This window comes from Artibeus jamaicensis, unplaced genomic scaffold (assembly GCF_021234435.1).
Source record: "Artibeus jamaicensis isolate MK-2021 breed Jamaican fruit bat unplaced genomic scaffold, CSHL_Jam_final contig_391, whole genome shotgun sequence".
Taxonomy (NCBI): Eukaryota; Metazoa; Chordata; class Mammalia; order Chiroptera; family Phyllostomidae; genus Artibeus; species Artibeus jamaicensis.
This window is the reverse complement of record NW_026521814.1, coordinates 21,738,891-21,762,054: the sequence shown is the minus strand read 5'-3', so window position 1 is coordinate 21,762,054 and position 23,164 is coordinate 21,738,891. Positions and strand designations below refer to the sequence as shown.

The window sequence follows — 23,164 nt, the reverse complement described above, 5'->3', positions numbered from 1 at the left end:
CACACACACACACACACCCCACCTGCACACATCCGGATTTACGGATCGTGCTTCACAGGTTAGATTCCTGTCTTCCTCACCTTTGATCTTTCCCAGCAACTGCTCAGATTATGCACATAATGAGCAACCGGGAAATGTTTGTGGAATTTTGTTGAACGTTCTGGGTTTTCTAATAAAGATAAGAAACAGGATAATTGTAGCATTCAGAGCCCAAACTGTAACCGGGTGGTGCGAGTGTCCTAATACAATTCAAGAGCGCTGCCTGTGAAAAACCAGCAAAAGGAACGCAGGGATTTGACAGCTACGCCTCCGGCGGCCAGCTTTCACACCAACCAGCTGATTGGTGGAAATACTACTCAGTCAAGAGCGTCCTTTCAGGAAGGAGCGGAGGCGGGTGCAAACCCAGCAATCCACACCAGCCCACACCACGCTCGCTTGCCAAAGCGAGACGCAAGGCACGCCGGGACACCACTGAGCCCCACCTCCGTCACCAAGGCAACCGGCGGGCCGCGGTAGTCCCGGGAGCGGCGGGTGGCTCCGTGGCTCTCTCCCCCGCCGCCAACGCCCGCACTCAGCCACGATGCTCCACAGCGACCCGACCGTCTCTAAAAAGAGAAAACACTTGAACCACCGCCTCAGGGGGCAACAGCGCTTGGCGCTGAGCAGCAACATCTACCTCCTAAGAGAGACTGGCCCCACCGGCTTCCTGCTGAGAGAGGAGGAGCCGGAGAACGGGGATTTTCGAGTAACTACCGCCCCCGTCTGCGTCCGGCCTCGCCCAGCCCACCGGCCTCCCGCCCTTGAGTCCCCCCAGGTTCACCCGCATCCATCTGTCCTCGCAGTGCTTGCTGCTACCCTCTGCCACCCCCTCGCCCGGCGAGTGTTCCAGACTGTAAAGATGCGCGTACTGCCGAGGGAACTAGTATTTGTTAGACAAGCGTCATTATTGGAGCTTAGGGGTGGCTCCCAATTGCATCCAGCTCTTGTAAGATGATGGCTCTTTGGGCTTGAAAAAGTGAGACGTTTCCTAGGAATATACGGTTTGCGTACGTTCAGGGATTCATTGTTAGCAGACCTTAGCCCTGTGACTGAAACAAACGAGGATTCTACGATCTGCATACCGTATATATATTTGCTAAATATTGCAAATCGGTTTTTCTTTAGTCACTCTGAGGCTGTAAGACTCCAAAGTATTTAAATGGTGGTGCCTTGGGAAAATCTTAATGATTTTTTATTATATAAAATTTATATAATAAATTTATTATATAAGTAAATCTATATAAATTTATTTTATAAATATATATTTTATATTATGAACGTATAATTATATTTATATAGAATAATTATTTTATTATATAAATGATCGTGTTTATTATTTATTTAAATAATTTAAATAAATTTATTTAAATAATTTATTGTTTAAATAATTTAATTTAAAATTATTCTTTTTAATTTTGCTGGAAGACCACAGATATTTTCAAATATTAGCATATCCTACTTTCGCGACTCAAAAATCAGCCACTGCACTGACCCTCAGTAGTTGTCTTGGAAATCTGTTAACTCAGTGTTGTGCATTTTAAGTAGAGTACAGGTCACTAACCTGTGCTTATTTACCCATCCTTTTATCACTCTGTTGCTTACAACATGGCATTTAATACATGTTTTTAGCCAGGGTACACTTGGTGAACAAAATTATTCTCCTTTAATAAAATTAAATAAACACCAAGTCAAGTGCACAAAAAAAGAATCCAAAATCTAAAAAAAAAAATGTCTTTAGCTTCACTGCAAGGTAAAATTTCCTCTTAGTAAAAAATAATTATAGAGGGAAGGAAATTTAAGGGGGAAGGGGGGAGGGATTTGGGGGAACAAATGTGAGGGACGCAGGGACGAGGGCTGGGGGGTGGGGGGGAGGTGGGGAGCGCGGGACGGGGTGGGGCTTGGATGGGAGAAATAGACAAAAAACTACTTAAAAAATAACTAAATTTAAAAAATTAGAAAAAAATAATTATAGATTTTTAAAGCTTTTAAAAGTAGATTTCTTTCCACTTAAGTACAGATCTTTTAAAAACAATCTTCACTGATAATGAAGGTGTTAACCAAGGCAAAGAATATGTTAATTGCAAAATCAGCCTGGTGTAGAGAAATAAGATGTCCTTCTGTATGATATTCTATGTTTCAGAGTTATCTAAACTAAATTACTTCTTGAAATATCTTTTAATCTAATTATCTATTAATTTAGTTTTACTCCAACTCTAAAAATTAACTGGAGTTTTTAAAAGTATGCATTTTTCTTTTAAAGGTTTTTCTAGGAAATCCCCATGTTTGTAACTGTTCCACATTTCAGAAAAAAGGGGAGCTTTGTAAGCATATATGCTGGTAAGTGACTTTGTAATGCGGATCTTCCACAAAGTAACATCTTAGTATATTACATGTTTTTCCTTTTTCATGGTTTGAGTACTGCAACATTAAAGAAATTTGGTGCTGGGAAAATAAAAAGGTAATGTGATCATAGCTTATCAATATACTTTAGGGTATTTTAAGTAAGATTTAAGTTGAAAAACATACTGTCACATCTACATGTTTTGAATGTTAATGTTTTAATAAGAAAAATCAGTTTTAGGTTCTTATTATGTACAAACGTGAAATCTAACTTATAAGACAGGAAAAATCTCCCTGATTGACATCATTGATAAGTATGTGGTTTGTTATATATATATTTTTAATTTCTTGTTTTCCTTTTCAATAAATATTTGACTATTTATTGAAGATAGAGTCTTTCAAGATAGAAGTAGGACTTCACCGAAGACTAGTTCTGTCAAATCTGAAATTTTTCCTGTAGTGTCAGAATCTATCTGTAAGGGAATCCCAAAAATTAAAGAAAAAATAACTATTTGCATTTAGTGTAACTCAGTTCATTTTGTTTACCTACTATACTTATACCAACAACTCATTAATTATACTCCTACAGAATGTGTATGATTGATATTTGAGAGAAAAAATGAAATAAGAAATTAAGAAAATAGTGTGTATCTCATATTTCCAGTGCTTTTGTTTACAGGTTAAAAATCTGTAGTAAGTAATAATAATCTGTAATCTGTTATTTCTTGTGCTTTTATTTACCAAATTATTTGTTTTATCAGCTTCTACTGAGTGCCTACTAATGTAAGTTATTTACTCAAGTTAGCATAAAGATATAAAATATGGTCCTTTCAAAACTTGCAATTTGGTTTCATTATTATACTTAAAATAGGTTTTCCCCATTTTTATCTGATGCCAGCTGCCTCAGGGCAAGGGCACCCTGCTCTGTTATTTACGTGATGGAAATCATTTCTTCCTGTATGTTAACTATGAACTAGATGGACATACAGTCCGAGTATTTAATATACTAAAATATACTTAATATAGTTGTAAGAATTCAATATATTGGGTTGCCCAAAGGGTCCATTTAGTTTTTTCTGTAAAATAAAAGACACATTTTTCATTTTCACCAATAACTTTATTGATTTGGATATTTTGAGTAGGGCAACTGTCTCCTTCATGGGGTAATGTTGATTGTTCTCAGTCGATTTTAATTTGATCGTTGTCAATTTCAATTGGTCTTCCCAAAAGTGGAGCATCATCTAGTGAGAAATCTCCAGCACAAAACTATTCAAACCACTTTTGACACATTCCATCAGTCACAGCACCTTCTCCATACACTTCATAAATCTTTTTTTGCATTTCACTTGTGTATTTACCTTTCTTGAAATAATAAAGCATAATATGCCCAAAATGTTGCTTATTTTCTTCCATTTTTAATAGTTAAATGGCTACACAAATTCACTAATTTTGATGTTTTCTTAAATGCATGCTAATATGACAGCTGTCACAATAAAATCTAACAAATTTTTTTCAAGTGAAGTTAAAGACAACCAAGTGCTACTTTAGCCATCTTAGAAAATCAAAGTTTTTGGCCAGCCCAATATATTTCCTACATTTAAAAAATAGCCATATTCTATTTTTTGGCCATATTCTAATTGGTGATGTTTGAAAATATTTCTCTCATACATAATAATGGTTTATATAAGAAAGCAATCACTACTCTATCCAGAAAAGTGTTCCATTTCTAGGAGTAGGAGACTTCAGAGAAAGTTCAGGGAAGAACTATGAACACCTGACTCCCTTGCCAGCCTCTCTCTGTGGAGGACTTTATGTCATGAAGGAATACATGGGCTCCCCCTGGCAGAAGCTCTTTACTGTAAATGTCTTTTGTTTCACTTATCATACTTTTTTTGCATATGCTTATTTTAAGGCGTGAATTTAACTACTGCTATAATAGAAAACTGATGAGAGTTTTGAGTTTATCCATGCACATTCAGCAGTACAAATTCTCTAATGTCATTCTTACTCTGAAATTAAAATGGAAAAAAAACCTTTTGTGGTTATATCAGAAATAAATGTTTTCTTTGTTGTTATTTTGTTTTTCTCCTGTGAATTTTAGGGTCTTGTTGAAAAAATTCAAGCTTCCAAAGAATCATGAATGTAAGTTATATGTGCTTTTATTTATTTTACTAATTTGAAGTTAGTAAATTTAATAATTTGTATTTAGATATATTCTAAATTTAGACAGTTATTTTTCTAGACAACTGTCTATAACCCAGTTTGTTACAATTAAGACAGCTGGAACATTTTTCTTCCCATTTAATGAAAAAAAGTAACTTCATATGGCATTTTCAAATTCAAAGGCACTTAATTTTTAAAAAGCGGTGAAACAATGGCCAATTATTCAGTAGAAAAAAATTCTCTCAGGGGTTCTAAGCAAAAATTCACAGTTTCCTGTATTAAGTTATTTTAACTATGAGAAAAATAAGTTTTAGATACCAGAAATAGACCATTAACATGACACATAATTTCATTCAAAATGAAATGTTTACTGTCTGAAGTTTTTATGCAAAAAAATATACATATTTTAAAGGAAAATAGTTTTTATGTTGGTACTGAAATTGAGTTTGAAATCAGACATAGAGTTGTATAACTTAAAATTCTAGAGCCCTCAAAAATAAAAAAAGAGCCCTGGCTGGTGTAGCTCAGTGGATTGAGCACGGGCCTGTGAAGCAAAGGGTCGCCGGTTCGATTCCCAGTCAGGGCACATGCCTGGGTTGCAGGCCAGGTCCCAAAAGGGGGACACAAGAGAGGCAACCACACAATGATGTTTCTCTCCCACTCTTTCTCTTTCCCTTCCCCTCTCTCTAAAAATAAATAAATAAAATATTTTTAAATGAGTTAGTAAATTTCTTTAAAAAATAAAATAAGATATATTTTTAGTACAAGTTATTTAAATTTTTATACTTTATATTTAAGATACTGTCACTATAAAAGTGTTCCCTACAGTCAATGAGTTATTTGACCTATACTATACTCATAGAAGAACTGTAACAGCATTTTTAATGTATTAATAAATGTTCATAATGTACGTAAAGCATTAAAGTGATAATCAGTTTTCATTTCTCTTAATTCAAAGAGTATCAGTTCTATTTACCCCCAGCTATTATATAAGTACAATCACTGTAGCTATTTAAAAGTTATACTAGATAATAAATTAATAGTAGTATTCCACAGGGATTTTTCTTTTTTTAATTTTTATTGAATTTATTGGGGTGACTTTGGTTAATAAAATTACATAGGTTTCAGGTGTACAGTTCTATAACACATCTGTATATTGTGTGTTCCCCATCCTAAGTCTCCTTCCATCACCATTTATCCCCGATTTACCTTCTTTTACCTGCCCCCAACCCCTTTCTCTCTGGGAATCGCCATACTGTTGTTGTCTGTACCTATGAGTTTTTTCTTTGCTTAATGCCTTCACTTTTCACCCAAACACCCAATCCCCCTCTCTTCTCACAGCTGTCACTCTGTTCTCTGTATCTATGAGTCTGTTTATATTTAGTTTGTTACTTTGTTTTGTTTATGAGATTATATGTCTCAGTGAAATCATATGATACTTGTCTTTCTCTAACTGGCTAATTTCACTTAGCATAATACTCTCAGTGTTCATTCTTGCAGTCACAAAAGGTGAGATTTCCTTCTTTTTTATAACTGAGTAGTAAGTATTCTATTGTAAATGTACCACAGCTTTTTTGTCCATTTATCTACTGATGGGCACCTGGGCTGCTTCCAGATCCTGGTTGTTGTAAATAATGCTATAATGAACATAACAGTATATCTATTTTTTCTGGTTGGTGTTTTGGAATTCTTAGGATATTATATTCCCACAAGTAGGATTGCTGGGGCAAACTCAGTTCCATTTTTAATTTTTTGAGGTAACTCCGTGCTGCTTTCCACAGTGGCTGTACCAGTCTGCATTCCCACCAACAGTGCATAAGGGTTCATTTTTCTTCACAGCCTCACCAACACTTGTTTGTTGATTTGCTGATGATAGCCATTCTGACAGGTGTGAGGTGCTATCTCATTGTGGTTTTAATTTTCATTTCTCTGATGATTAGTGACATTGAGCATCTTTTCATATACCTATAGGCTATCCGTGTGTCCTCATTGGAGAAGCATCTATTCAGGTCCTTTGTCCACTTTTAAATTAAATTTTATTTTATTTTTGCTGTTGAATTTTATAAATTCTTTATAAATTTTGGATATTAACCCCTTATCAGATGTGTCATGAATATGTTTTCCCATTCAGTGGGCTGTCTTTCCATTTTGTTGATGATTTCCTTTGCTGTACAAAACGTTTTTAGTTTGATGTAGTCCTATTTGTTTATTTTTTTCTTTGAATTCCTTGACTGAGGATATATATCAGGAAAAAATATTGCTACAAGAAATGCCCACGATTTTCCTGCCTATGTTTTCTTCTAGAATTCTTATGGTTTTGAGTCTAACATTTAAGTCCTTAATCCATTCTGAGTTTACTCTTGTGTGTGGCATAAGAAGGTGATCTAGTTTTATTTTTCTGCATGTATCTTTCCAATTTTCCCAACATCCTGTATTGAATAAACTGTCTTTAGTTCGTTGTATGTTTTTGCCTCCTCTGCCAAATATTAATTGACTATGAGGGTGTGGGTTTATTTGAGGGCTCTCTAATCTGTTCCACTGGCCTGTTTTTATGCTGTGTTGATTACTATGGCCTTGTAGTATAGTTTGATATTGGGTAGTGTGATTTTGTGGTAAGACCTACAAAAATGAATACACGGGAATTTTATATCAGTTTGAACACTGAGTATTCTTCCCCATCACCCAACAAATTATTTCCCAGAAAAACCTAGCTATATTATCTAGTAATGTCTTCTAAATGTCTAGCAAAAACCATCTGTTTCTTTTTAAATTAAATATTTGTAGATAAAATAAAAACTGTATTGAAAGAAAGTTTTTACAATCCCCACCACAAATATATAATATTTTTATTTTTTTATTTTCCTTTTTGACTTTGTATTTCTGTAAACCTAATAGTCTGTGGGAATTCTGTTTCCTGCTTTTTGTTTCTACTTGTTATTTTCTTTGTAAATGAAGCTTTTTATTCTTTCAGTTATTTCTTTAGCCTAAAATCTCATTAATTGGATCTCAGAGCAAAAGTATTAATTTTTACCGAGGTATAATTAACATATAATACTAGTTTCTGGTATATAATGATTCAATGTTGTATATATGTAGCAAAATTATTACTACAATACATCTAGTTAATATCCATCACCACATATAGTTATAAATTTTTTTCTTGTGATAAAGAATTTTAAGATATACTTTCTTAGCAATTCTCAAATACACAATACAATATTATTAGCTGTAGTCACCATGAATTATATATTTTATAACTGGACATTTGTACCTTTTGACCACCTTCATCAATTTCTCCCACCTCCCAGCCTCTGCTTTTGGCAACCACCAATCTGTTCTCTGTGTCTGTAAGTTCAGGTTTTTAGGTTTTTGTGGGGTTTTTTAAGTGTTAATACTTTTAAGTATGCTACACATATGTATTGCCAAGTTGGCCTTTAAAATACTTTTGCTGATTTACAATTTTGGCAATATATCAATTTTCTGCTAGTTTTATATGTTTTCTGTTAGTTACACATATAATGAAAGAAATAAACAACATATTTAAGTCTCCAAAAAAATTAAAGATACATAGAAATATTTTGAAGTGGTAATTTCTATAATACAGGAAAAATAATGTAGTCACACAAAGTGGGAATAAAATACCAGACACAAGTACCAGATGCATAGTAATCTATTCATACTTAGTAAATTAAATAAGAAAATGGTTTCCATTTTCCCATGCACCTAACATAGAAGATTAAGATGCTTTGAAATAATTTCTAAAGTACAAAAAGAAATACCATAAGCAAATAAAATATAACATTCTATGTATTTATTATTCTTATTCATTAAGTTGTATTTTGTATCTTCACCTTATTCTTATTTTAACTCACCATTTCTTGATATTAATGGAATTGAGTATCTTCTATTGTATTCTTTTACTGTTTGTACTTCATGTATGATTAGGGTGAACTTTGGCTTGTTTATTTATTGGGAGAACTACAAACTCTTACTAGATACAGCAGTTACCCCTCTTTGCAAATATTTTCCTAATATCGTAATTCTTTTTATATGGTTTTCTTAAATGTTGTTATACATACGGATTTTTTGAGTTCTTGAATCTGATCATTCTACCTGTTGTATATATTGCCTCAATACTTTGAAAGCTTTCCTTCTTCCATAGTATTGATAAGTAGTCTTTTGGAGGGTTTTTTTCTACTCGTTTCCTTTTTATTTTTATCCTTTATTATGGTATCCACATGTAGTTGTGTTAGTATAAGTTGGAGGTTGGTATTGGTTTGAATTAGTTAAATTTTTTCCATATGGCTTCCCAGTTACCTTAATATCGGTTACTTAGTAGTCTTTCTTTTCATCCTTGTTTCATAGTGGCTATCATTCAGTGAATTCTGTTACTTATTGTTTTATAATAAGTTGTGATATCTCCTAAAACTAGCTGCCTTGCTCTTCTCTTTAAAAGAATATTCTTTCATAGTCCCATACATTATTTTTTTCCAAATTAATTTGAAAAGAGTTTGTTTCTCTCTTTTATTCCCCAATTCATGCTGTACCATGTAGAACAGTTTGTGACCAACTTCTCCCATGAATTTCTATGTTTCATTGTTTCTTCTGACTTACAGAATCTTTGTTCTCAAAAGCACAATCTTTCGTGCTTCATTTTCCTCCCCATTTTTTTAAGGAGCAGACGTTGCAGTGCCTGTGACAGATAGCCCTCATTCTCCAAAGTGATTGTTAATTAAGGTCTGATACCCGCCTACATCCCACCAGCTACCCTCCTCAGACAGGGAACAGAGATTTCTGCATTGAAATATAACGGTTGTTTTCAGTATTTTCAATGTTTGAGAGTTACCAGGAAATGAAGCTTTTTCATTATCTTGCAAATAATTTAAATCTATATGTATTAAAGAATGTATTGGTCCCCTTGATTCAATATCATAACTCAAGGGACCGATAACAGCTGGCATTTAAATTACGGTGTGTTTAGGAGAGGGAAAGGAAAAGACGCATAAGGATAGGCGAGAAAATGAAGGAATCTGGGATGCCCTGATCAAAACTATATGCACTTAGAATACAATTTCTTATAAACACAGCAGGATAGAGAAAATTCAGAATTCAAAGAATGTGCATCCCAAGGGTACAGGCAATACAGGTTCTAATAGATTGTCCTGAGGAATATTTAGTAAAACTGTGTGGGATGTGGTGGTCAACACACTCTTTTAGGGGCATAAAAATGAGACAAGAGAAAGGGCACAATTACCTGAGTCTTGCTCTCCTATTATTTATTAATCTAACAAGTACTAATTACATTAATATTACTCAGGTACCCCTACTTCCCTTTATGTATCCACGCCCTGTTCCTTTTGATGTTTCTGAATGTTGATAAAATACTTGTTCATGGAAAAGTGAACAGGTCAAAATGTAAGACATAATTGTAACACCAATCCAAGGATGAACACTATCACATTATCATAAAATTAATAATTCAAAATCCTTATAATGCACTAGTTGAATTGACCATTTTTAGTGACAAAAATGAGGTAATTTCCATCCTTTTTATAAAAGACTCTTTTCTGACCATTTAGCTCTGAAAGGACTACAAAAAAAGTGGTAAAGTTGAGTGTAATAATTCAACCAAAACTGTCTTTCTGATATTTGAAAGAAAATGTTAACTTTCAGCATAAATTGTTACACTTATGTATCTTTTTTTTTTGCTTCCCTTGTTTCCTTGTGTTTGTCTTTTTTTTTTGCTTTGGGTTCTATTGTGAGGTTTTTTCTCTTTAATTTAGCTACTGAATTTTAATACTTTGGGATTTTTCACTAGATGCACTGAAGTTAGGTCTCATGGAAGGGGAAATCAATGACTTGCTTCAGGGAATACATCAAGTTAAAGTTCCCCAGGAAATAGAAAATGATGAAAACTCACATATCGAAGAAGGTGGATATGTTAAACAGAAGGAAATTGACTCTGATGATATCTGCTCTATTTGTCAAGAATTACTTTTAGAGAAAAGGCTTCCTGTCACTTTTTGCAGGTGATTTTTTAAAAATAAAACTTATGAAAAATTCTAATCTAATTTTTGTAATTTATTCTGTTACGAGACATGTTGATAGAGAAACAGTATATATTTAAACAACTATGTTTAATTGGTCTTCTTTTGCTTCCTAATGTATACTTTTTGAGAGGTCCTGTTCTTACTTTAAATATTCCTGGGCTACATTTTAAAAGGGCAAAAATTAAAACATAATTCCACTTTATTCCTCTTCTTACTTGAAGTTTATTAAAATGGAATAATTTTTACATTTTTGTTTTGATACATGAACACATGCCATGGTATAGAATAGTTACAAAGAGTTTTTGAAAGTAAAGATTGTTTTACTTTAAATGATAAAAATTGTTTTCATTGTTTCTGAACTCTATTTTTAAACTCAAACCATTCAAAACTTCACATAGATGGTTATTCAGAGTGTCATAGTCAAATATTCAATGTACTTGGACTTACAAAATTTGGGCAGCTGTTTGCTTTTGAACTTTTTTATTCTTCTTTTTATTCCTAATCATTTGCCAAAATTTTCATCCACATCATAATGTTTTGTATGACTGTTTTTATTGTATATTTAAAATGTATTAACTATTTCCCCAAATAGTCTTTCTCTTGGTAGATATTTATTGGGTGCTACCACATATTGTATGATTTCTCAAAAAAATTAGGTGATGCCCCGCCTTCAGTGATGCTTTTTATTTAGAAAGCAATGAGTATTGTTATAATGTTCTTTTTTGTTGAGATTATTGCATTCTCACTGTACAAATGAAAAGTACTTTAGTGCTGAAATTTTTTTACCACAGTTTTATTGGAATGGGGGGATTTGTTTGAAATTCTGATGTACTAAATTAAATTAATTATGATAGATTAGGTATACAAGAGAAGATAGGCCATGTGTTTACATATGTAATCAAGCTATATCTAGAAAATCAGAATGTATTTTTATGGGAGGTAAAGATAATAGCAGAGAAAATTTTATTTATGAAATACATACAACTTTGCATTTACAAATGGTAATATTGTTTAATTTTAACAGGCTTGGCTGTGGCAATAATATGCATATAAAATGCATGAAGATCTTCGCTAATTATCAGGATACAATATCAAACACTTCTATGTTGAAATGTCCTCTGTGTAGGAAAGAGTTTGCACCATTAAAACTTATTTTGGAGGAATTCAGAAACTCCAGCAAACTTGTGGCTGCAGCTGAGAAAGAGCAACTGGACAAACAACTTGGAATTCCCTGTAATAACTGTAAACAATTTCCAATTGAGGGAAAGTGTTATAAGTAAGTGTCATCAGTACAATTATGAGGGAGTATTTTTTTTTAACTTTAGGAAACTTTGAGCATCAGAGTACCATTCATCTAGCCTGCCTTCTTCCTTTCCTCCTTTATATAGTGTGTTTCCCTTTATTGCTGGGCATTTATTTAGGATTTCTAGTCTAGTGGTTTATGTCATCCCAGTACCTCAGATCATCGATTGTTTTATTTTCTTCACTTACACAAGGCTATTGGCTTCACACTCCTGCCCAGACTGAGAGTCTGAAGTAGTATCCTGCTTGGAAGTTCCAGACACAGGCTTTGTGACTTTGTCCTAGATGAATTTCCAGACTCAGAGCTTTGCTAGGTAGACTGCTCACCCTCTGTAACTTCCTTCGAACTACCAATTAGATCATTGCCAAAATCACTGCCTAGGTTTGAGCCAGAAGGATATTGACTAGATTGACTGAATATTTAATCAAGTTCCCCTGTTCCAAATAACAGCAGGTGCATTATTTTGTTTCCTTTTTTGTCTTATACCTCAACAATATATTTATTAGAGAAAGCAGTTTCCATTACTTTCACGAATAATCCCCAAAGTTCCCCACAGTTGCCACATAAAACATCATTAATTGCTCTGCTTGGGAAATTGTTTTTTCTTAATTAAAATTTTAAGTTAACTGTGTGTTAAGAAGAAAATATTTTATTTCAAGCTTAACTATTCTGCTAAAATACATCAGTTTACTTTTCAGTCTTCCTGGAATTACATAATGAGTCCGGTAAATACATTTTTAAACCGTCTCATAAAACCATGAAGCTGTTTTTATCCCCCTAACCTTTCTCCTTTGAACTCTTCTAGTCTTTTTTCTCTCCATGTGTCACATAGAAGAAAATTAACTACAGCATCATTAGCAAAAGTCTTTATTGGAAAGCAGCTGGCCTGAGAAGTCTGCAAAGGAATATTTTACTTGAGGAGGAAGGGCAGAGTGTTTATATGGGTTTAACAGGAGGTGTTCAGCTAGTTTTAGAAAGGTTGGTTAAAGGGGTTTTAGAAACAGGAAAGACTCATATCTGGCATTAGAAGCCATTGTTTGAGTGATTTAATTGTTTCAAGAAGGGTGGATCAGAACAATAAGGAGCTAAGGTTACAGGCAGAAAACTGAATGTTCAAAGGAACAGCTGTAGGGGATAAGGACATACGAAAGCCACAGCGTAACCCTGTCCATCTTTCTAGTAATATGTTCCTCAAGTGGTTAATGTGTGGTTTTGGTAGATGGTTTTAAATCTTGCTTTTGAGTATTTTGTTAGTGACTATGTGTATATTCCTCTGTCACTCTGAGCTGACTGCTCCTTCTGTTCTCATCATAGATGATTTTTCTTACAACCCCTCAATACAGGCTTTCCCCACTGTTCGCTCTCTGTCTGATGCTGTCTACACTCTCCTTCCAGAGTAACTTCTCTTGGGTTTGACTCAGAGTTATTCACTTCTGTCTCAATCCTCTGTTACAAATTAAAGAATAAATTTCTAACATTTTTGACTTCACTAACTTCCATTTCCTCAAATACTAACATATCAGTCACTGGCCTAAAAAACCTATCGCCAGTAGTTTTTGGAGTAGGAGACAAGATAAACTGGAAGGCTTTTCAGGTCCTTCTTAGGGTTTTACGTTATAGCTGCTTATCTTTTCAGAAGCTAATACCATAATATCATAGATATGTGAAAACATCAAAATGCTTAACTTTTGGTAGCCCAGCATAATTGTGTTGTTGAATTAATTGTACTATTGCTCTGATTTGATTAATGTTAATTGTTAAGAATCTTCCCTATATGTATAAACAGTAATGATGAATAAATTAGCACTTGCTACTTCTAAGATGACTGAAAGACATAGTTTCCCACATTTCTCATGGAAATCATCTTCTAAAGTTTAAGTAACTTAAAAAAGAAAATAAGCTTATTTGCTCAGAATATTACTTTATTGGTGAATATTGCTACAAGTAAATTAGAATTCTCTGCTGTGGCAAAATTTTTATAAGTGATACAAATCTGCAAGTGAACTTTATGGAAAGTGAAGTTCGTTTAAAATATGTCAATAATTTTTATTGAAAACCTTTTATGTATATTTATACCTCCTTCCATTTCGTGAAGAGAGAGGATATAATACAATTCCTGTTTTCAAGAAGTTTCCTGCTAAGTATAACTCTAGCTAGCATTCATGAAACAATTGGAAAACACTGGATAATTAAATGATAGAATACCTAAAAGACTGCTAGTTCCATGGGAATTTAGAGAAACAGATAAATGAAAACTGAGGTACCCCAGGAAGACATTATGGAAGAGATATGTGGTAGGCAAAATAGTGCCCTCCAAAATATGTCTCCATCCTAATGCCCAGAACCTGTAGGTTTGCTTACACGTTGTAGGGCAGTTAAGATTTCAAATGGAATTACGGTTGCTAACCATCTGACCTTGAGGTCAATTATCCCAGATTACCTGGCCCTAGTATAATCCCAAGGAGTCTTACAAGTGGAAGAAGATCAAGAAGAGAGTCCGAGAGAAATGTAACTATGAAAGAAAGTCACAAAGAGATGCTGTATTGCTTGCTTTGAAGATGAAGATAAGCTAAGAAGGTGGGCAGCCTCTAGAAGATGAAAAGGACAAGGAAAGAGATCTGTCTAGAGCATCCCAAAAATGCAACTTTGCAAACCCTTTGATTTCAGCCCATTGAGACCCATGTCAGACTTCTATTTCACAAAACAGGAAAATAATAGGTACTGTTTGAGCTGCTAAATGTGTTGTAACTTGTTCCAGTAGCAATAGGAAACTAATACAGTGTGAGGCATTCAGGATGGGTTTTGTCATATCTGCAGAGTCCCCAGGAAATTTCAGCCAGAATTTTTCATCAAAAACCATTAAAATAATTTGATTCTTTCATGTATGTTTTGCATTTTTAGGTGTACCAAATGTACAGAATATCATTTATGCCAGAAATGTTTTGATAGCTGCTGCCATCTTTCTCACTCATTTACATTTCGTGAGGTACAGTATGCATTTTGAATTTCATATAGTATTTGTCCTATTGTAAAATAAATCTGAGAATAATAAGAACATGTCACACTCTGGAATAGAGCTGAGTGAATTTTAATAAAAACTGAAGACCATAATTTGGGAGAAACTCTTTTTCATAAGGATGTATAAGACAGCCAGTTCTTATATTTGTAATTTATAAAATCCAACACAATAACAAACATGATAATATTATACATAAATCATAAGCCATTAAGCTTGAAGATTCCTTTTTTAAGACTTCAACATCACCAATTGACTTACCACATCACGGTATTGATATGCAGCCTATTAATTTTAATCCATGAAATAAACATTTTTATGATTTGCAAAGTAACATTTCCTTTTTACCCATCACAGAAGAGAAACCAAAGATGGAAATCAGTAGAAAAAAGATCAGATCAAATTGTAAATATAGATATTAAAAATGATGTGGAAGAAAAGATGCCACACTATCAAGAAAAGCAAGGGTGAGATTCTAAGTGAAATTTATATTTCTTGTAGGACTGGGATGTTTATGTAATTTCATTCATTTCCTTATTCAACAAATATGAATTTAGCACTTGTTATGTACTAGGTGACATTACTGTGTGCAAGTGAAGAGCAAGGCTCTGCAGTCAGGCCGCTTAAACTCCAGCCTGCACAAGCACAGGCTGGCTGTGTGACCCTTGGGCTAGTCCCTCACTTCTCTCTGCCATATTTTCTTCATCCTTGTAGGGGGAATAATTCTAAAACCAGCCTCCCAGGGACTTTGTGAGATAAATTAATACACACAGTAAATATTCAAATAATGTTATCTATAATTATTATTAATTGTACCAGAAATTCTACTGGGTATTAGGGAAATAGCAATTTCCTCAATAATTAATGATCATCTTAATAAATGGAAAATTAAAACTGACAAGTGATAAAAAGAAAAAATAGATGGGGATTTGAGTTTTGCTTTGAAATAACTGGCTTCTCGGGGAAGGACGTCTCTCCTGCCTCGTTCCCTCTCTCCTCCACCCCCTTGGAGGAAGAGTACTAAGCAGATTGATTGTATTTTAGAGCACAGATTGGACTGTTTGCTAGTGGACAGGCTTCAGACCTGATCCACCAATTTATCTTAGTGAACTGGAATATTTAACATGGCTTACTCTGTGCCTTCCTATCAGCTGACAGAGTAGATTGGGTTGTATTTTTCTAAAAAAGTTAAAATTTAAAAAACTTACCTGTTGGCTCAGACTGTAGTAATTTGAGTATGTGGTTCTCATCAAAATTCTTTTGTTGTTTCATTTACATTAAAAAGCACAAATCAGAATTTTCAGGTTAGTATTTTTATTTGAAATGACTAAATTTTTTTCTTTAAGAAGGTAATGTTAAAGTTGGGTCCATCGTGTTCAGGATCAATAACAATAGATTTTTTAAAAACTTTATATGTGTGAGATGTACTATCTTCAGAAGAAAACATTGGGTTTATATGCATTGTTTAAATGGAGGCTGTTACCTGGGCTGTTGATTACTTCCTGGTCTGTAATCACATCTGAACATTCATGTGTCTGCTTATTCTCATTCAGCCAGGTTTACACCCCGAAACAGGCGGTGAAGTCCCTGCCTCTTTTAGTGATCACCAGAAGCAGCGTGCTGCTCGCTCCAGGCTACCAGTGTCGGCTTTGTCTGAAGGCGTTTTGTCCTGGTCAATATATAAGGTTGCTCCCGTGTACTCACAAGGTAGAAGTCAGGTTTTACTTTGACTTTCCCTATAGGGCCAGTTTTCCCAAATAAAGTGACAAAGCCTTTCACTTTTCAGTTGTGTTACTTGCAGATGTTCAGACTGCACGGTGGGTGTGTAGAGGAGCTGCAGCAGAGACTGCTGAAAAGGCAGCTTCGCCCCCTAAGCATGGATCCCTGCTGATGAGGACCCGTTTCCGTATACACACACTGTCTGGGAAGGATAATGGCCCTTTAAGTTAGAGTCTTTTGTCTACTTTAGTTATCTGCAAAAAGGAAAGGCTTATAGAATACAAATTTTTAATGTATTTTTGTGATTCTTTAGATGAAACATGCTTAATTTAACATCATTTAATATTTTAAATGAACTGACTGGAATCAAAGTCTATGTTGCTCAGTCACTGTGCAGTTGGTAACCAGGTTTTCTCTGAAATAAGCTTATTTCTTTTTAAATTTTACTTTTCAATTACAGTTTACATTCAGTATTACTTTTGTATTAGTTTCCAGTGTGCAGCATAGTGGTTAAATAGTGGTTAAACAATCATATACTTTACAAAGTGACTCCTCTCTTGATATCCCAGTACCCCTCTGGCACCACGCATAGTGAACAAAATATTATTGACTGTGTTCCCTCTTTACATCCCCACAAGTGTTTTGTAATGACCAATATAGAAAGAAACACACTCATAGATGCAGAGAACAGACTGATGGTCGCCAGAAGGGAGGGGCACGGCTGGGGGGCTGGGTGACAAAGGTGAGGGAAGTAAGAAGTACAAATTGGTGACATGAAGTTGTTTCAATCAATAATAGCTATAGAGTCACCCTTAGCTGAAATGTCTGATAATCTTTCTTCCCAATAATGTGATTGATTTTATATCTTACCATCATCAGGTAATTTTCAACTTGAGTTGGTTATGACTTTTTTATTATTTAATAATTTTTATTTATTAGATAGAGACAGTAAAATTAATGACTTGAATAAGTAATTTTCAGTGAAATTACAAAAATCATATTATAGAAGGCTTTCTTTCCATTTTAATGTTGAAAATGGACATCCTAATATGGGTATATTATATTTTATGAAAGTAAAATACTTATAATACTATAACCACATTCATAATGGTTTTGTCATTTTATTTTCAAGAAACTTATAACCCATAACCAATAACATATTTAAGTGAACCTCTTCAAAATATTTTCATAAAACTAGATAAATTATAGTTACCTTCCATTGTTGCTAGTTTGATAGTAACACAATAATGTAACAGGAAAATTTATATATGTAACATATATTATAAACAAGATAGTTATACCCCTGATTAACTTACAACCTTTTCTTTTAAGTTTCATAGGAAATGTATTGATGGTTGGTTATTCTACAAGTGCAATTCATGCCCTCTTGATGGACAAGTTATATATAATCCTTTAATCTGGAGAAATTCAGCAGTGAATGGATGCATATCTCATTCTGATTCAAACACAGACATCAGTCATCTGTCAAAACAGGAAGAATCAAGACTTTTTGTTCCTGGTACTGGATTAGTCTTAAAGCAAAATAGACGTGGAATTTTACCTAACATCCATCAGCGTAATTCTGCAATGTCGAATACACCTCAAAGTTCCACAGATACCTATCAGAATATAACAACAGATGATCCACACTCTATCAAATTAGATGATTCAAATTTAAGAAAATTAATATATGAATATAAAATTAGCCAACATTTCCCCAGGTATCTTCAAGATTTGCCCACTAGAAATGTTGGGAGAATATTATCTCAAACATTTTTTCCTTCTATTGCTCCCAAGCATGTGTCCCAGTGGAAGAGAAAGCACATGTATCAAAGGAAAATACCACACTGGTCAAAGCCAGAAGATGACCGAAGGCGGTAAACACATTAACCACAATTTAAAGAAGATTCGTGGTACTAAAATGAAAGAGTAAAATAGGAGACCCAGTGATTGCAGAAGATTTAAGTTTTATTGTCAATTGGAATACAACTAAGTTTGACTAAAAAACATGATAATTGTATGGGGAAAAAATGTCATCTATCAAGAAGATCTTTATCTCATCCTTTAAATAAAAAAATTCAGCTATATTTAACATTGGAAGGAGTTTAGTTCTGAAAATATACTTTAGACTAACATCAGAATTTTCTAATATTTGGATATTGAACATAAAATATTTTATTTGTAGAACAGAAAACATTATGTAATTTTGACAAATGTATATAAAATTCTTTGTTGTCATTTTGCTTACCTGTCTACACTTAAAGGAAATTAGTCTACTCCTTATAAGACTTAAGGCATTAGGCGTCTTGATGAGTATGTTCAGTATGTTACTAATTATGAATAATTTTTAGAACTTTTATATCTGAGTTTACACTGATTAAAATTGTTATTGCTTCATTTCAGGAAATATATTTTCCTTGCATTGAATCATTGTTTTTCAAACATTCCACCTGATAACATATAATGGGATTCTTTCCATGTACTTGTGTAATTTTTGCATTTTCTTATAGTCATAATCATATAGGTATAACATGGGAGGGAGTAATCAGGGGAGGGAGGTGGGGAATCAGGAGAGGAAAAGGCAGACAGCATACTTGAACAACAATAAAATCTAAAAAATGGGGAAAATTAAAAATAAAAACAAATTTTAAAAAATAAAAAAAAATAATCACAATAAACTTATAAGTAAATCCAGATGATAGTTTTCTTTTTTATTTTCTTAAAGTAGTTCTCTTATACATGAAATAAAAATAAAATATACCCATAATACCATAAGTTATGCACATTTATAGTGGCTTTTGAGTACTAGCAAATTTCCTAATACAATCAATATTAAAGGATCTATGTTTTAAAAAACAGCTCTATTTCCAAGATAATTAACCATTGTTTTATAATGTTCACTTTATAAAGGAGAGTTAACATACCCTTATGGCAAAAATATAAATGTGTATTTTTGCCTTATCCATGGAATGAGAACTCTTTGTGATCCTCTTTTTTCACTGAAATAGAAAGGATGCACTCACCACACCAATGTATCTGAGGACGTGTTGGTCTCTAGTGAAAACATCACATCTGACATGGCCACTGCAGTTGAGATTACCACTTCACTGAGTTTGTGGTTTTGACAGTCTGCTGTCCTCTTTCCAAGATCCGTCTGGTTTTTGAAGGGCCACAGTGGTGAATTAAATGAATACCTGATATGGACCAACAACTGTGCAACCTATAGATTCTCAAGGGTGACACTAATTTCTACCATTCTCCTTGGAATGGAATATTATTTTAGATTTATTTCTTGGATGAGTTTGGGGAACAGTTTTAGGGGCTTCCATGTGGGTTTGATTGCCCTTGTCCCAAAAGCCAAGAAGTCGGTGTGGGACTTGTATTAATTATTCAGTATATTATTCTCAGTTATACTTTCAGAGGCTGGGGAAATAATTGCTAGGCATCTGAAGAAATAGTGTATCTATCACAAGCCAGATGTTTCTCAGGATTCCATTTATTACTTGGCTCCCATTGGCCCCAATTCTAATAGACCATAATAGTGCTTCAACTTTCTGGGTATCACTGCCAATTCAGACTGGGTCCAACAGTGCTCAAAATGTTTGCCTAGTCCCCTACCCCCAATACATAGTATTAGGGTAGTGAATTTACTGAGTGACCAATTTACTGAGGACTTTTCCAATTTCAAAAAAAAAAAGTCCCATGTGTCAAGAAGTACCTTAGTTCTGGGAAAACTGGGATATTGGCCACTCTCGTGGTTACCCAAGTGAATGAAATTTGAGGAAGGAGTGGGGAAATGATTACAAAGTACATTTGCTGTGCTATTGCAATTTATTTCCTATTAGGGACTTGGCCTGCTCTTCAGTCAATAAATTGAAAACTATCTCAGGTCCAGAAACTTACAACTGCATTGTGAATTTTTTAATTAAAAAAAGTTTTTTATTATTACAATTTTTTATTATTTTTCAAGCACAGTTTCCTGCCTTTTCCCCCCACTCCTCCCCACCATCCCAGCCTGCATTATGACTTTTAATAGGACAATTTCCTTGGCCTCCTGGTCATTTGTTTTTTGAAAATATCTTATTTATTTTTAGGCAGAGGGGAAAGGAGGGAGAAGAGGGGAGAAAGAAACGTCAGTGTGTGGGCACTGCTTCCGTGCTCCCCCCTGGGGACCCAGCCCACAACCTAGGCACAGGCCCTGACTGGGAATTGAGCCAGTGACCCTCTGGTTCACAGGCTCGTGCTTAACTCACTGAGCCACACCAGCCAGGACCCTTATAGTGGTACAAGCTGAGTGGGATATCCTTATTGGGTTCCCATCTGTTACGCCCCTAGTGACTGTTTGATTAACCATCTTCATCTCGCTTCAGGCCTCCTAACGGCTGCTACTCTAACCCTGCCCCTTATTACTATAATTTCATCCACCTGGATTTGGCAATTAAGTGCCACCACCTGCCCTTTATTTGGGACCAATTATCCTCGTGTATATCACTAAGCCTAGTAAAAAATATCCTCTCCTACTGTCAGCCCAGGGTTACAGAAGAGAGCCACCACTGAGCTTTTAGTGATTCTGGTGCCTCTCAACAGGACATTGTTTATGGCTTTTGTAAATGGTGTGTTTTAAAGGCTTTCCCATTGGACATAATTTGGTGAGGCTCCTGGCCTAAAAAAGTATGTTCACTCCAGCATGCTGGCTTCCATGACTTTTTAAATCCTTTGGTCTGCTGTCTGCCTTGGAATTCTGGTATCTCACCTTCACTTAACATGGACCATTGTTCTTCCATATCTCTAAGAGTCATCTCAATAGTGAGCGTGTACCTTCATTTGGATGGTTCTCACCAGCCATGTTCTCAACCAGCTGTTAAATCCAGTATCACTGGGATGCTTCCAAGTCAATAAACCCTTCCCAGTCCAATCATATTTTCTGGTCCCCTTCATTAAGCACTCTCAGAATTCAGACCCGCAGATTCTCTTCCCGGATCTGCCAATACATAATAACTAGGTCTTGCAGCTTCTTTAGAACATTAGGCCTCATGAGCAGTAGCATATGCCTGACTGAGTTATGCTGTGATTTAATCTAGTTGTAGGCCTAGTTGCCATAACACAGGGTGAAGGCAGGTCCTGAAGGCGGGCACATGACTTGGGAGAGGATTCTGTAGTACTGTCTTGAGACCAGTCGAGGACGCACAGGTTCACACAGGATTCCGGCAGATGGAAGGAAGTTCCGGGGAGCCACTGGAATAGTTAACATGCCTTTCTTCTGGGGTGGGGTAATCCACGCATGCCACAGCCGTGTGTGGCACTGTGGGGAAGTCCCAACTCCCGTATATACTAAGTGCACGCATAACCGGTAGGGTGCCAATACTGACCTTCAAGTTGTACAACAGAGCTTCATTTTACGCATGTGGGCCCATACTCAAGGTTATATGAACACTGCTAAGTTTTATTTGTCTGGACAGCCAGGCGAGGGAGCCTGACCGACTCCATTTTCCCAACAAGTATCTTTGAGCAAAGGGAATGGGTAAGCTCGCCCCTAAGCAAAAAGGTCAGCTCACTTGAACATTTTCAGAGAGTTCAGAAGAGTCCAGGTGTTCAAAATATTCAGGATCCATTAGCCTGATACACTAAGGTTGTGGGTTCACTCCCCAGTCAGGGCTCATACAAGAATCAACCAGTGAATGCATAAATAAGTGGAACAACAAACTGATGTTTTTCTCTAACTCTCTCTAAAGATCAATCAATAAATGTGGAGGGCCATACATCCAGATGCTCTCTTCCCCAATATTAGGATCCTGTTTTTTCTTTCAACAGGCCCTGATCTTGTTATAGCTAACCTGCCTTGATTAGGTATTTAACCTTAACTGGAGCTTTATCCCTCTTTTCGCTCCTAGGCCTCAGCTTTCTCTGTCTTCCTGCTGTAGGGGAGCATTTTTATAAGTTAGCATGAAGGACTGTTGGCTTTCTTGTTTGATGTTCAATTGCCCACACCTCCTCATGACCTTTTTCTAGGGGAGCATGGTCCCCACTGCCCTTATCGCTTCCCCAGTACTTCTCAAAGTTCTGATACTTTACACCAGCTAAGGCTGGTGTAAACACAGACCCCCTTTCTCACCATTGTAACTCACCAATGAGGAGAGTTTTAATAATTTGACATAAACCTATGCCTGAGGGTGTCTGTGTTTCACTTACAATAACAGGGTTCTTATTGCCACCTGGGCTGAACGTGATCCATCTTCCAAACCCCACTGTATCACCTACTTTCTCATACCCCTTCCATTACCAAAAGATACACATTATTTGTTCCAAAGGCAGATGCTTAAATAGAATTTGGTGTGTAAGGTATTTGTTAAGCATTAACACCTGTGCAAAGGAGGAACGTGATCCTGTCTTTATTGAAATTATGGTGTTTTATTCATCATCTTACTTGACCTTGGTCCCACTTCCCTGGGAAAGAAAACCAAAATTGGCAGAAGGAGAAGTAGAACAGGGTGAAGGCCATCCCAGGGATGGGATGTGTGCTTCTGACCTGGGCGG

The 23,164-nt window shown here is 35.2% G+C and overlaps 1 protein-coding gene across 1 annotated transcript; it reads left to right on the top strand.

Moving 5' to 3' along the window:
* The first annotated feature begins 524 nt into the window (after positions 1 to 524).
* On the top strand, positions 525 to 18,739 carry ZSWIM2 (zinc finger SWIM-type containing 2). Its single transcript, XM_037136826.2, is given in 12 exon segments — positions 525 to 745; positions 2,300 to 2,376; positions 4,481 to 4,521; positions 10,361 to 10,571; positions 11,617 to 11,868; positions 14,797 to 14,881; positions 15,269 to 15,378; positions 16,465 to 16,618; positions 17,963 to 18,426; positions 18,428 to 18,571; positions 18,573 to 18,617; positions 18,619 to 18,739. Coding segments are annotated over 12 exon segments (1,869 nt in total). The 5' UTR covers positions 525 to 580.
* The last annotated feature ends 4,425 nt before the right edge of the window (positions 18,740 to 23,164 follow it).